This window comes from Chiloscyllium plagiosum, unplaced genomic scaffold (genome assembly GCF_037043375.1).
Source record: "Chiloscyllium plagiosum isolate Xiang-an unplaced genomic scaffold, Cpla_swu_hap1 HiC_scaffold_33, whole genome shotgun sequence".
Taxonomy (NCBI): Eukaryota; Metazoa; Chordata; class Chondrichthyes; order Orectolobiformes; family Hemiscylliidae; genus Chiloscyllium; species Chiloscyllium plagiosum.
Window position 1 is genome coordinate 8,725,966 of NW_028270171.1, and position 15,146 is coordinate 8,741,111.

The window sequence follows — 15,146 nt, forward strand, 5'->3', positions numbered from 1 at the left end:
TTAGGTAGTAATCTGCCTTCCTGTTCTTGCCACCAAAGTGGATAACCATACATTTATCCACATTAAACTGTATCTGCCATGCATCTGACCACTCACCTAACCTGTCCAGGTCACCCTGTAATCTCCTAACATCCTCCTCACATTTCACCCTGCCACCCAGCTTTGTATCATCAGCAAATTTGCTAATGTTATTACTAATACCATCTTCTATATCATTAACATATATTGTAAAAAGCTGCAGTCTCAGCACTGATCCCTGCGGTACCCCACTGGTCACTGCCTACCATTCCGAAATGGAGCCGTTTATCACTACTCTTTGTTTCCTATCAGCCAATCAACTTTCAATCCAAGTTAGTACTTTGCCCCCAATACCATGCGCCCTAATTTTGCTCACTAACCTCCTATGTGGGACTTTATCAAAAGCTTTCTGAAATTCCAGGTACACTACATCTACTGGATCTTCCTCGTCCATCTGCAGAGTTACATCCTCAAAAAATTCCAGAAGATTAGTCAAGCATGATTTCCCTTTCATAAATCCATGCTGACTCTGACCTATCCTGTTACTACTATCCAGATGTGTCGTAATTTCATCCTTTATAATAGACTCCAGCATCTTTCCCACCACTGAGGTCAGACTAACTGGTCTATAATTTCCTGCTTTCTCTCTCCCACCTTTCTTAAAAAGTGGTGCAACATTAGCAGGAACTGATCCCAAATCTATCGAACTCTGGAAAATAATCACCAACGCATCCACGATTTCTCGAGCCACCTCCTTCAGTACCCTGGGATGTAGACCATCAGGCCCCTGGGACTTATCAACCTTCAGACCTAACAGTCCCTCCAACACCAATTACTGGCAAATATAAATTCCCTTAAGTGCAGGTCCTTCAGCCACTGTTACCTCAGGGAGATTGCTTGTGTCTTCCCCAGTGAACACAGATCTGAAGTACCAATTCAATTCTTCTGCCATTTCTTAGTTCCCCATAATATATTCCCCTGTTTCTGTCTTCAAGGGCCTAATTTTAGACTTAACCATTTTTTTGCCTTTCACAATCCTAAAAAAGCTTTTACTATCCTCCTTTATATTTCTGGCCAGTTTACCTTCGTACCTCATTTTTTCTCTGCGTATTTCCTTCTTAGTAATCCTCTGTTGTTCTTTAAAATCTCCCCAGTCCTCCGTTTTCCCACTTATCTTTGCTACGTTATACTTTTTCTCTTTTAACTTTATATTTTTCTTAAATTCCCTCGTCAGCCACAGCATCCCATGCCTCCTCCTAGGATCTTTCTTCCTTTTAGGAATGAACTGATCCTGCATCTTCTGCATTATACACAGAAATATCCACCATTGTTCCCCCACTGTCATCCCTGCTAAGGTATTGCACCATTGAACTTTGGCCAGCTCCTCCCTCATAGTTCCATAGTTCCCTTTATTCAACAGAAATATTGTCACTTCCGGGACCCGGGGTTCGATTCCACTCTCAGGCGACTGTCTGTGTGGAGTTTGCACATTCTCCCCGTGTCTGTGTGGGTTTCCTCTGGGTGTTCCGGTTTCCTTCCACAGTCCAGGGATGTACAGGTTAGGGTGGATTGGTCGTGCTAAATTGCCCATAGTGTCCAGGCATGTGCAGGTTAGTTGTATTATCCATGGAAAATGTAGGTTACAGTGATAGGGTGGGGGGAGGGGGTGGGATGCTCATTGGAGGGGTCATGTGGACTTGATGGGCCGAATGGTCTGTTTCCATACTTTAGGGATTTTATGATTCTATGACCATTATTGCATGCCACCTCCTTCTATGACTGTTACAGTTAACCCTTTCTCTAATGTACTTATTCTAATATACTCATGATAATACAATCCGTACCATAAACATAGAAGACTGAAGACCACCCTGAGTACTGGACAAGGATCCCTGCCAGAGGCATTGCTATCACTGCCCCTGCATAGGAACCTGCAAAAGAAAGAGTGCACATAACCAAAGTGCTACTGAGATGGGATATTCTTAAATAGTGGAACATGAGCAATGGGTGGAGGCCATTCAGCCCCTGAAACATTTTCCAACATTCAATTACATTTGGTTGAATCTTATCAGAAACCGACTAAGTCTCAGTTTTGGTGAGAGTTCCTCATGCTATCTTCCCAAACACTCCTCCTTACCTGTGCACCATACTCTTATGCCTTCTTGCATTCTCCCTGGATGTTCAGATGGGCACCATCCAGGATTCCTGGTACCAGCACCATTCTTAGCGCCAACTGGATACCCCATCAATTACTGGCAGCCAGCAATTGCCCTCAGTAGTTCAATTTATTTGTCCCGGACATGTCAGGCAGAGGGTATTTGGCATTTTCCTTTGAGGGCAGGGAATTGTAGGTCCTGCTGGACAAGAAGTGGCATGTAGCCATTGCCCACAGAGTGTGTCCTGAGATGTTTGTGAGTGACGGAGGTCCAGAGAGGTGAGCTGGAGACACCCGGCACACACTCTGACTTTCATGTTGGTAATAGTTGTCATCTAGTTTCTATCTGGAGGGTGGGGGAGTGGGAAACTCCACATCAAGGAGTATGTAATAACGAGGATGTTAATGCATACGAATAGCTGTCTCACCACCCACGAGCAAGAATCTCATCTTATCGTTTAATATTTGGTGGGGAAAATAGGACTTTAAGCTCTTGACAGTGGGAAGCTCCTCATTGCTGATTTCACACCATTCTCCCAACGTTCCGGTCCATACCCCCATTGTTCAGGGTCTGGAAAGATTCCACTCATGATGTCTGATCTTTCCCTCACCTCCATTTGGCCAACTTTGCCAACATACCCATTGATGCTGAGATCCCACGAACATCTATCTCTCTCTCTGCCGGGTCACCAACTTTGGTCGAAGACCTGCCTGGAGGTTTTATTATCCCATCCACTCCCACCTACTGTCAACATCTCCTCTACCTAGTCCTGCCATTGATCACTCAAAGTGTTTATTGTCACCAAGATCCAGTTCAGTTGGATAAGGAAAATACGACGACCAGTCAAAGGTCACTGGGTTTATTTTACTCTTCTCCAATATTTATGCATTTAATAGATGAAGGAGTTCATGGAAATCAAAATTAATCTATCATCTAACTTAATGGCTTCTGAGTTTTGCCAGTTGTAAATGTGTCTTGGAGATTAAGGGCCAGATTATTCTTATGATGTTGAAAGAGGGACAAAAGACTCCAGACAGAACATCCCTGCTCATCCTCAAAATAGTGCCATGAGGAATCTTTTATGACCACCAGAGAGGGTGGATTGTTAAATTTCACAACTGGAATCACCAATCATACAGCCAGGTTACTGGAATGGTATGGGCAGTGGTTTTTGGTGGGGGGAGATTATTGCAGACTCAATGGGCCAAATGGCCTGTTTCTGCACTGCAATGACTCTTCAGTACACAAGATGTTCAGCAGAGAGTGAGAGCTCCAGGCAGACCTTCTGCCGATATTGGCAATTCTTTAGGATAGATGTTTGAGAGCACCACAAGTAAAAAAGTAGAAAACCACTTCAAGTGGCAGTGCAAATTGCGCAGCTTCAGATGAAAGATGGACCGGGAAAAATGGGGAAGGCTTCCCTATCACATGGGCTAGATGCTGTCCATACAAGCTACAGAGATCAACTCAAACACATCCAACCATCTATTTGTCTCCTGGTATCAGTGAACCACCCTCAACTATCAAGGATTGTATACCTTCTATGTAAATTTAGCTACTTTATCATATCTAAGTTGATGCTTCTTAATAAAATTGAACAAATAACCTTGAAATTACTTACTAATAAACAAGAACCTATCTTTTATATTTTGTGTCCCCAAGTCTATATTCTAAATGGGAAATAATTACAGAAAGCTACAACACAACAGGACTTGGGGGTACAAAACACAGAAAGCTAGCACACAGGTGCAGCAGGTAATCAGGAAGGCTAGTGGGATGTTGGTTGCTACTTCAAGGGGTGGGGGGGGGGGGGGGGGGAGGGTGGAGTGGAAGAGGAGGGGATTCTTACTTCAACTATGCAAAGTGCTGGTGAGACCACATCTGGAATATTGAGAGCAGTTTTGGTCCCTTATTTAAGGAAAGATATAATTTTGTTGGAGACTGTTCAATGAAAGTTTATTAGGAAGATCCTCAGTATGGAAGGATTGTCTTATGAGCAAAGGCTAACCAGGTTAGCTCTCTACTCACTGGAGTTTAGAAGAATGAGAGGTGATCTCATTGAAACATGTTGGATTCTTACAGGGCTTGACAGGGTAAATATTGAAAGGGTGTTTCCCCTCATGTGAGAGGCTAGAATAGCAAGCATGGTTTCAGAATACAGGAATGCCAATGACTGAGATGAGGAGGAATCTCTACCTCTTAGAGGGTTGTGAGTCTTTGGGACCCCTTGCCACAGTGAGCTGTGGGGGAGTAGAGTCCCTGTGTATATTTAAGGCTAAGATAGATAGATTCTTCATCAATAGGGGAATCAAGGATTACAGGGAAAGGGCAAGATATTGGACATGAGAAATGTCAGTTTTCTATTTTAAAGGACATTAGTGAATCAATAGTTTTTTCCTATGATTCTCAATGATTTCATTAGACTTTTAATTCCAGATTTTTATTGAATTATAAATTCCACCATTTGTCGTGGCAGGATTCAAACCAACCTGGGTCACCTGGAACATTAACTGGGTCTCTGGATTCACAGTTCAGCAGTAATTTCACTAGGCCGTCACCTGGCAGTGGACAAAGGTAAGGCCGGATTCTGCTAATGCCCATCTCTTAACAAGAGCAGAGATTGACCCAAAGGGTTAAAGGACGCAAGGGTACCATAGAGAGATTGGAATGCTTTCTTTCTCCACTATGAGCCAACTGTGTAAAGTCTACGTGACGGCATTAGAGTTTGGAACTGTGCACACGCTCAGTCCGGAATGAGTGCACATGCGTAGTTGCCCACAGTTGCCAGTGTCAGCACAAACACTGCCTTCATAAAACGCAGGTCAGGCCTCTGCCTGACCACCCCTATGAAACAGTCTATTGTTTAAAGGTCTAAAAGGATCGATTACCACAGAAGGAGGTAGTAGCAAGCCGGCTTCGCTCCAAGGGAGGTGCCCATTTGCTCCAAATTCCATGGCATGCCGGATATGTAACCCCCTGCAGGCAACAGAACACAAGAAAACATCATATTATTGGGTCTGCCCTTGCCAGAGACAATTAAAAGTGAATTCATTGTCTCACAGATGATCCTGCCACAGAAAGTGAGAGGCGAGGTCATTTTTTTAATTGATGATTGTCCAATATGTATGATATAATTTACATGTTCATCACCCATTTCCCTGGAGGGTCTGGTTTATAGAATCAAGGAAGCTTACAGCATAAGGAGGCCATTCAGCCCATCATGCACGTCCCTGTTCTTTGAAAGTCCTGTTCAGTGAGATTTATTTTATTTACTTGTGGGACACAGGCATCACTGGCTGGGACAACATTTATTGCCTGTTCTATCCCAATAGCTTTGCACTTTTTTCTCTTATTTGGTATTGATCTAAGTCTCTGTTGAAGGTGACTCTTGAATCTACCTGCATGATTGTTTTGAGCTATGTATTTCAAATCATAATAACTCACTGTGTTAAAGGAAAGATACCCCCTTTTTTTTCTTTGGCCAATTATCTCAAATCTGTGCCTTTTGGTCATTGACCGGCCTGGCATTGACAATAGCTTCCCTATTTACTTGATCAAATTCCCGGAGCTGCTCTTATTAAATCTCACCTGAAACCTGTGGCTACCAAGGTCAGGTCAGAGGCTAAGAAAATTGCAGTGAGTAACTCACCTCCTGACCCACCCCAAAACCTGTCCACTATCTACAAGCCACAAGTCAGGATTGCCATGGAATACTATTCATGTGACTGGACGTGTGCAATTCCAACAACACTCAAGCAGCTTGACACGATCCAGGACAAAGCAGCCTGCTTGATTGCCATCACATTCTCAAACATCCAGTCCTTCCTCCACCAACGCTCAGTAGCAGCAGTGGATACTATCTACAAGAAGCACTGCAAAGATTTGCCAAAGATCCTTCAACAGCACCTTCCAAACCCATGACTATTACCATGTAGAAGGATACGTGCAGCAGATACATGGTAACACCACCAAATTCTACCATCCTGACTTGGAAATATACCGCTGGGTCAAAATAGAGTCAGATAGTCAGAGAGATGTACAGCACGAAGCATACCTTTCGGTCCACCTTGTTCATGCCGACCAGATATTGTAACCCAATCTAGACCAATCTACCAGCAACCGGCCCATATCCCTCCAACACTTCCTATTCATATACCCATCCAAATTCCTTTTAAATAATGCAATTGTACTAACCTCCACCACTTCCATTGGCAGCTCATTCCATACACGTACCACCCTTTACATGAGAAAGTTACCCCTTAGGTCTCTTTTAAATTTTTCCCCTCTCACCCTTAACCTATGCCCTCTAGTTCTGGACTCCCCCACTCTAGAGAAAAGACTTTGTCTATTTATCTTATCCACGCCCCTCATAATTTTATAAACCTCTATAAGGTCACCCCTCAGCCTCCGACGCTCCAGGGAATACAGCCCCAGCCTATTCAGCCTCTCCCTATAGCTCAAATCTTCCAATCCTGGCACCATCATTGTAAATCTTTTCTGAACCCTTTCAAGTTTCACAACATCTTTCAGATAAGAAGGAGACCAGAATTGCACAGAGTGTTCAAAAGTGGCCCAACCAAACTCCTGTACAGCCGCAACATGACCTCCCAACTCCTGTACTCAATAGTCTGACCAATAAAGGAAAGCATACCAAACGCCTTCTTCACTATCCTATCTACCTGCGACTCTACTTTCAAGAAGCTATGAACCTACACTCCAAGGTGACTTTGTTTAGCAACAGTCCCTCAGACCTTACCATTAAGTTCATAAGTCCTGCTAAGATTTGCTTTCCCAAAATGCAGCACCTCACATTTATCTAATTCAAACTCCATCTACCACTCCTCAGCCCATTGGTCCATCTGATCAAGATCCTATTGTAATCAGAGATATTCTTCTTCGCTGTCCACTACACTTCCAATTTTGGTGTCATCTGCAAATTTACTAACTATACCTCTTATGCTTACATCCAAATCATTTATATAAATGATGAAAAGTAGTGGACCCAGCACCGATCCTTGTGGCACTCCACTGGTCACAGGCCTCCAGTCTGAAAAACAACCCTGCACCACCACCCTTTGTCTTCTACCTTTGAGCCAGTTCTGTATCCAAATGGCTAGTTCTCCCTGTATTCCATGAGATCTAACCTTGCTAATCAGTCTCCCATGGGGAACCTTGTCGAATGCCTTGCTGAAGTTCATATAGATCACGTCTACCAATCTGCCCTCATCAATCTTCTTTATTACTTCTTCAAAAAACTTAATCAAGTTTGTGAGACATGATTTCCCATGCACGAAGCCATGTTGACTATCCCCAATCAGTCCTTGCTTTTCCAAATACATGTACATCCTGTCCCTCAGGATTCCCTCCAACAACTTACCCACCACCGACGTCAGGCTCGCTGGTCTATAGTTCCCTGGCTTGTCCTTACTACCATTCATAAATAGTAGCACCCTCCAGTCTTCCAGCACCTAACCTGTGACTATCCATGATACAAATATCTCAGCAAGGGGCCCAGCAATCATTTCCCTAGCTTCCCACAGAGTTCTCAGGTACACCTGATCAGATCCTGGGGATTTATCTACTTTATGCATTTCAAGACATCCAGCATTTCCTCCTCTGTAATCTGGACATTTTGCAAGATGTTACCATCTATTTCCTTACGTTCTATATCCTCCATGTCCCTTTCCACAGTAAATACTGATGCAAAATACTTGTTAGAATCTCCCCCATTTCTTGCAGCTCCACACAAAGGCCATCTTTCTGATCTTTGAGGGGCCCTATTCTCTTCCTAGATACTCTTTTGTCCTTAATATATTTGTAAAAACCCTTTGGATTCTCCTTAACTCTTTGTCAAAGCTATCTCATGTCCCTTTTTGCCGTCCTGATTTCCCTCTTCAGTATACTCCTTCTGCCTTTATACTTTTCTAAGGATTCACTCGATCTATCCTGTATATACCTGACACATGCTTCCAGCTTTTTCTTAACAAAACCCTCAATTTCTTTAGTCATCCAACATTCCCAACACCTACCAGCCTTCCCTTTCACCCTAACAGGAATGTACTGTCTCTGGATTCTTGTTATCTCATTTCTGAAGGCTTCCCATTTTCCAGCCATCCCTTTACCTGCCAACATCTGCCTCCAATCAGCTTTCGAAAGTTCTTGCCTAATGCCGTCAAAATTGGCCTTTCTCCAATTTAGAACTTCAACTTTTAGATCTGGTCCATCCTTTCCATCACTATTCTAAAAATAATAGAATTATGGTCACTGGCCCCAAAGTGCTTCCCCACTGACACCTCAGTCATCTGCCCTGCCTTATTTCCCAAGAGTAGGTCAAGTTTTGCACCTTCTGTAGTAGGTACATCCACATACTGAATCAGAAAATTTTCTTGTATACACTTAACAAATTCCTCTCCATCTAAACCCTACCATGACCACCCTATTATTCTTACAGATAACTGAAATCTCCTGACAAATTTGTTTCTCAATTTCCCTCTGACTATTAGGGGGTCTATAATACAATCCCAATAAGGTGATCATTCATTTCTTATTTCTCAGTTCCGCTCAAATACCTCCCCTGGATGTATTTCTGGGAATATCCTCCCTCAGCACAGCTGTAATGCTATCCCTTATCAAAAATGCCACTCCCCCTCCTCTCTTATCTCCCTTTCTGTCCTTCCTGTAGCATTTGTATCCTGGAACGTTAAGCTGCCAGTCCTGCCCATCCCTGAGCCATGTTTCTGTAATTGCTATGATACCCCTGTCCCATATTCCTAACCATGCCCTGAGTTCATCTGCCTTCCCTGTTAGGCCTCTTGCATTTAAATAAATGCAGTTTAATTTATCAGCCCCACCTCGTTCTCTGCTTTGTCCCTGCCTGCTCCTTCTTTTCTCAACTGTACCGGTCTCAGATTGATCTCTTTCCTCATGATTTCCCTGGATCCTACCACACACCGCGCCCCTTCCTAGTTTAAATCCTCCTGAGCAACTCTGGCAAATCTCCCTGCCAGTACATTCAGTCCCCTTCCAATTCAGGTGCAATCCATCCTTCTTGTACAGGTCACTTCTAGTCCAGAAGAGATTCTGATTCCAATGATCCAAAAATGTGGACCCTTCTCCCATACACCAGTTCCTCAGCCACGCGTTCATCTGCTTTATCCTCCTGGTCTTGCCCTCACTAGCTCGTAGTACCGGGAGTAATCCAAATATTACTACCCTCGAGGACCTCCTTTTTAAATTCCTGCCTTACTCTGTATATTCTTCCTTCAGAATCTCATATTTTTCCCTTCCTATGTCGTTGGTTCCAATGTGTACAATCCCTGAATTCTCTCCCTCATGGCATTGTGGGGTCTACTTATAATACACAGACTGCAGTGGGTCAAGAAGGCAGCTCATCACCACCTTCTCAAGGGGCAACCAGGGGTAAATATTAAATGCTGACCACACGAGGTACGCCCATGTGCCACGATTGAATTTAAAAATTTCAAAGGGGCGTATTCCAGCCCCTCTTGTCTTTTTGCATGGCTCAAAATCTCTCATCCCTGATGCCATTCTGGAATATCCCATCTGCACCCTGTCCAATGTCTTGCATAAGCATGAGGCTCATGTCCCTGATGAGGAATGAGGCATACCTATCAATTTCCTCATCCAGTGACTGTTCTTTCTGTTGCAGTGTGGACAGTAGATGCTGGCAGTCTATTTAATTCTTGAAGCCATCACAGGCCTGACCTTGCTCTCTCAGGCAGGAATCATCTCATAGCGTTGACCAAGGAAGGGAACCCTGACTGAGATTTCGGCTGCTTGTCACTCAACTCCGCTCAAATCGGAGATGAAATGCAAAATCAATATGTTTGTCTGAGTACATAAAACAAATTAATGATACAGAATAGGTCCATCCTAGCGTGTATACTCCCCTTGAGCTTCCTCCCACTCTATTGCCTTCATTTCATCCTGCCAGCCTAACCTCTTATTCCTTTCTTTATCATGAGATGGTGGTATAATGGTAATGTCTGATCGTGGGTTCAAATCCCACCTTGGCAACCAGTAGAATGTGAATTCAACTCATGAATATAAAGCTCATCTTTGTGATGGTGACAGTGACAGCACTGGTTGTGAAAATGCACCTGGTTCGCTAATGCCCTGTGGGGTAGGAAATTTGCCATCCTTATCTGGTTTGGCCTATGTTCCAGTCTATGCCCACAATGATGTCCTTCACTCTTAAGTGCCCTCTGCCACTCGTAAGAGCAGACATTGGCCATTCAGCCCACCACATGGCAGATCTGAGTGTCCTCAACTCCATTTTCCTGCTTTTGCTCCATAACCCTTGATTTCCTTTTAAAATTCCGTCTATCTCAGCTTTGAATATACTCAATGACCCAAACTCAACAGCCTTCTGTGGAAAGAATCCCACAGATTTATTGTCCTCTGACAGAATAAATTCCTTCTCGAGTGATTAGTCAGCTACTTGATTTTGATTGGTGCAGACCCAATGGGCCAAGAGCCTTTTTCTGTGATGGAGACCCCTATGTTTCTATCTCATAAATGGACAACACCCTATTCTGAGATTATACCCTCTGGGTCCTGGACTCTCCCACAAAGGAAAGCACCCTTTCTGCATTTGCCTTGTCAGGTCGCCTTAAAGTTTTGTATGTTTCAATAAGGTTGCCTCTCATTCTTCTAGATTCCAGGCCCAAACTTCTCAACCTCTCCTCAAAAACAGTCCTCAGTTCCAACCAAATTGGAATGGGTGACAAATACTGGTCTTGTGAACAGCGCCTTGATCCCATGAAAGAATTAAATGAGTGTCTATCCAACTTTCCCTTAAATACATCTTCACTGCTCACCTCACCTACTGCAGCAAGCTCCACACTCTCACCACTCAGTTACTCCTGAATTTTTTGCAAAACAACTATAGAACTGCAGATGCTAGAAATCAGAATCAAAAACAGAAATTGATGGAAAAACTGGGAGAATCCGTAGAGATAATAGGTTTCACTCCATATGCAGGGTTTTTCCAACAATTTTTGTTTGCTCCTGAATTTTTTAATGGGTACGTTTAGATTAGATTCTCAACAGTGTGGAAACAGGCCCTTCGGCCCAACAAGTCCACACTGACACTCCAAACAGTAACCCACCCAGACCCATTTCCCTCTGACCAATGCACCTAACACTATAGGCAATTTAGCATGGCCAATTCACCTGACCTGCACATCCTTTGGACTGTGGGAGGAAACTGGAGCACCCAGAGGAAACCCACGCAGACACGAGGAGATTATGCAAATTCCACACATACAGTCACCCGAGGCTAGAATTGAACCTGGGTCCCTGGCGCTGTGAGGCAGCAGTGCTAACCACAGAGCCACCCTAGTAGGTGATTTTATGATTTGAGTTTTCAATTTGATTTGATTTATTATTGTCACATGTACCTAAGTACAGTGAAAAGTTTTGTTTTGTGTGCAATATAGGCAGATAATACCATTCAAAGTGCATTGGAATAATAGAACAGAGTGAGAAATATAATGTTATGGCTGCAGAGAAGGTACACAGAGAGTGAGGCCAATATTAAATTTGAAATTTGAGGGGTCCATTCAGAAGTCTAATAATACCGGGGAAGAAGCTTTTCTTGAATCTGCTGGTATGTGTCTTTAAGTTTTTGTATTTTCTGCCCAATGGATTGGAAGAGATTATAATTGGGGTGGGAGGGGTCTTTGATGATGTTGGCTGCCTTCCCGATGCAGTGGGAAGTGTAGATGGAGTCAATGGATGGAGGGTTGGCTTGCGGGGCTGTGTTCACCACTCTCTGTAGTTTCTTAGGGCCCATAATTTGAGGCAACCTCAGAAACTGAAGCATCCCCTCCTGGTTATTTATCAATTTCAAGTTCTCTGTTCTCAAATACAGACTAATCCTGTACCAATGGTTGTGGAGCTTCTAGAAATGGAGCTGGAGGCTCATTCAGAAAAGTGAGGTTGATAGAGAGAGGTGAGATTCAGAGAAGTGAATGGTTTCTCTCGTGCTTTATCAAGGATCATTTAGTCCACTCACCTCGACCAGTCCTTGGAGAATCCTGATTAATATGACGCAGCTGAAATGGATTCTGGCTGCTGAGGGTATCAACATGTTCAGGGAAGATGTTGCCACGATCGCCCAGCCAAACACTCTGTCAAGAAAAAGAAAGAAAAGTTGATTCAGACCAACTTTAAGAAAAAAAGTTGGTCCTCCTCAGAAGACATTCCTGATGCAGTGACCAAGAAAACGTGTGCAAAACAGCTTCAGCCAATAAATGCAGAAAGGATATTACACTGAGTGCAAGAGCCAGAATGTGATGTTGCAGCTTTATAAGACTTTGGTTAGGCCGCACTTCGAGTATTGCATTCAATTCTGGTCACCAATTTACAAGAAGGATATGGAGCCTTTGGGAGGATGCAGAGCAGATTTACCAGGCCGCTGCCCGGATTAGAGGGTATGAGCTATAAGGAGAGGCTGGACAAACTGAGGCTGTCTTCTCTGGAGCAGCAGAGGCTGAAGAGAGACCTGATAGAAGTCTATAAAATTACGAGAGGTATAGATGGGGTTGACAGTCAGAATCATTTTCCCAGAGTTGAAATGTTTAATAGTAGAGGACATGCATTTAAGGTAAGAGGAGGAAAGTTCAAAGGAGATGCAAAGGGCAAGTTTTTTACACACAGAGTGGTAGGAGTCTGGAATGCGCTGCTAGGGGTAGTGGTGGAAGCTGTTTAAATGGCTTTTAGATAAGCAATGAATGGAGGGATATGGACTATGGGCGGACAGAAGGGATTAATTCAATTTAGCATCATGGTCGGCACAACATCATGGGACAAAGGCTTTGTTCCCGTGCTGTACTGTTCTATGTTCGAATGAAAGTACAGTGGAACACCATCTCTCCCAGTGTGCAATGGGAGAGTGAGGCTCAATTTTTATATTGAGGACTGTGACTTGAACCGACAACCCATCTAAAGGGCAAAGGTGACAGCTACTGATCAGCGATTGGTGGCCTGTGCAGCTGGGAGATCTTGGCATTAATGTACCTGATGAGTTTACCATGGTATTTGTGACTAACTGGGAGTAACCCTCTCCAGTATGGACAGGCTGAATTATTAGAATCAGTCAGTGTTCCCAGTGCTGCCTATCGGATGCTCCTGATATTTAGGGGAGGTCCCTATTATTTGCTGCTCATTAACATGTAGGCAGCGTAAATCACTGAATTAGGTAGTGACAGAGGCACTGAAGGAAGCAGCTTGGAGAGGGGGTGGGTGTTGAGCAGATGGGCAGCAGCAGACGTGTTAACTTCTTTGCGTAAGTTAATGACACACATGTTAACTATTTCTTGATCATTTCTGGGTAGAAACTGGAAGTTTACTGAAGCAAAGTAAAGAGATATAACTTCACTTAACATGCTGTGTTGTACCTGACTTAAGAATGTTTGATGGGGGCAGTATAGTAGGAGTTCTACTATTTATCTAACCCATCCTGTACTAAAATAACTCCCGATTTGGAGATGCCGGTGTTGGACTGGGGTGTACAAAGTTAAAAATCACACAACACCAGGTTATAGTCCAACAGGTTTAATTGGAAGCACACTAGCTTTCGGAGCGACGCTCCTTCATCACCTGATGAAGGAGCGTCGCTCCGAAAGTTAGTGTGCTTCCAATTAAACCTGTTGGACTATAATCTGATGTTGTGTGCTTTTTAACTAAAATAAATCCAGAGAGGACAACATCCGGTCACCAAATCACCCTTTATTTACACATATATAATACATGACACTGACCCAGCTAGCTCAGAGCTGACTCCTAGAGTAAACAGAACCGCTGATATTCCTGTTTATATCTGTCAGCCAGGGGTCCCTGAGCCCTTGAATTTCCTTTACACTGTCTCATCAAAGGAAAGGTAGTAATTGGAATGAGGTCAGCCAAGCGTACCAGATTAATAGCCCCAGTCATGGAACTCATATTCTATGACGTCCACCTAGCTGACCTCATTCCAATTACTACCCTTCCTTGGGAATTCTGATGAGACAGTGTAGAAAAAAGTTCATTTTGTATCTGATGTGAACAAGAGTAATAATTAAGATTATAATTTCAAGGAGCAAACAAATTCTGACTTAGAACTTTAAGATTGTAAGCTAATTAAAGAAAACAAACTACACAGCAGCAGCAATTATTGCTTAATTAACTGAAGGTAAATAGTTATTAACCACCGTAGCAGAAAACTGCCTTCGCAGTTACAACTTGGGTGTGAGTCATTGGTTCCTTATAAAAGTGGATAGATTTTGCTATCGCACAGACATTGTTGAGGACTGAGTTTGATAAGGTATGACTGTTAACTTAGGAATTTGGTGCAGAGAAGGAAGAAGATAATTTTTTTAATATATTTTTTTAAATCTTTAATTAGGTGGACAGGCAGGTAATTGTTTAGTGAGATTTTAACATTTTACCACTCTAAACATGGGCAGTATTTTAAATTGGCATTAGGAAGATATGAACATTGCATTAAATTTCTAGCTTAACTGATTAAACAATCTGATAAAATCACAAACAACAATTGAGTGATATTTCTAAATTCAAAACCTGATTAATTACTTTCTATATAATATAAATGGTAAGGCTGGTGATGTGTTGCAGCTGTAGCATGTGGACACTGGCAGAGACTCAAGTGAGTCTCCGCAAGTATCTGCAGCTCAAGGAACAGCAGTGTGAGTTGATTAGCTGGACTCTATATTTTGGATACTGTGACACATTAGAGAGAGGATGTGTTACCAGGAGGCACTCACACATTTTAGTGTAGGTGTTATAGATTTGGTCTGTGGTCAGAGTAAGGGTATCCAAAATGATTGAATAAGTAACAATTTAAGAGGCAAAGTGACCAAGGCTAAATTCTAAGTATTCAAAACTATTTGACATTTTGGAAGATCAGGAAGAAAGGAAAAGGAGGTGGGTTGGTTCTATTAATGAAGG

The 15,146-nt window shown here is 43.0% G+C and overlaps 1 protein-coding gene across 1 annotated transcript in view; it reads right to left on the reverse strand.

Moving 5' to 3' along the window:
- LOC122542181 (vesicular glutamate transporter 1) overlaps positions 1-15,146 on the reverse strand; it is a 73,733-nt gene that overhangs the window by 15,744 nt on the left and 42,843 nt on the right. Inside the window, exons 4-6 of the mRNA XM_043679623.2 lie at positions 12,214-12,328; positions 5,063-5,150; positions 1,863-1,949 (exon numbers count right to left, since the gene is read on the reverse strand). Coding sequence (XP_043535558.1) covers positions 1,863-1,949; positions 5,063-5,150; positions 12,214-12,328 — 290 coding nt within the window. The remainder of the gene's footprint in view (positions 1-1,862; positions 1,950-5,062; positions 5,151-12,213; positions 12,329-15,146) is intronic.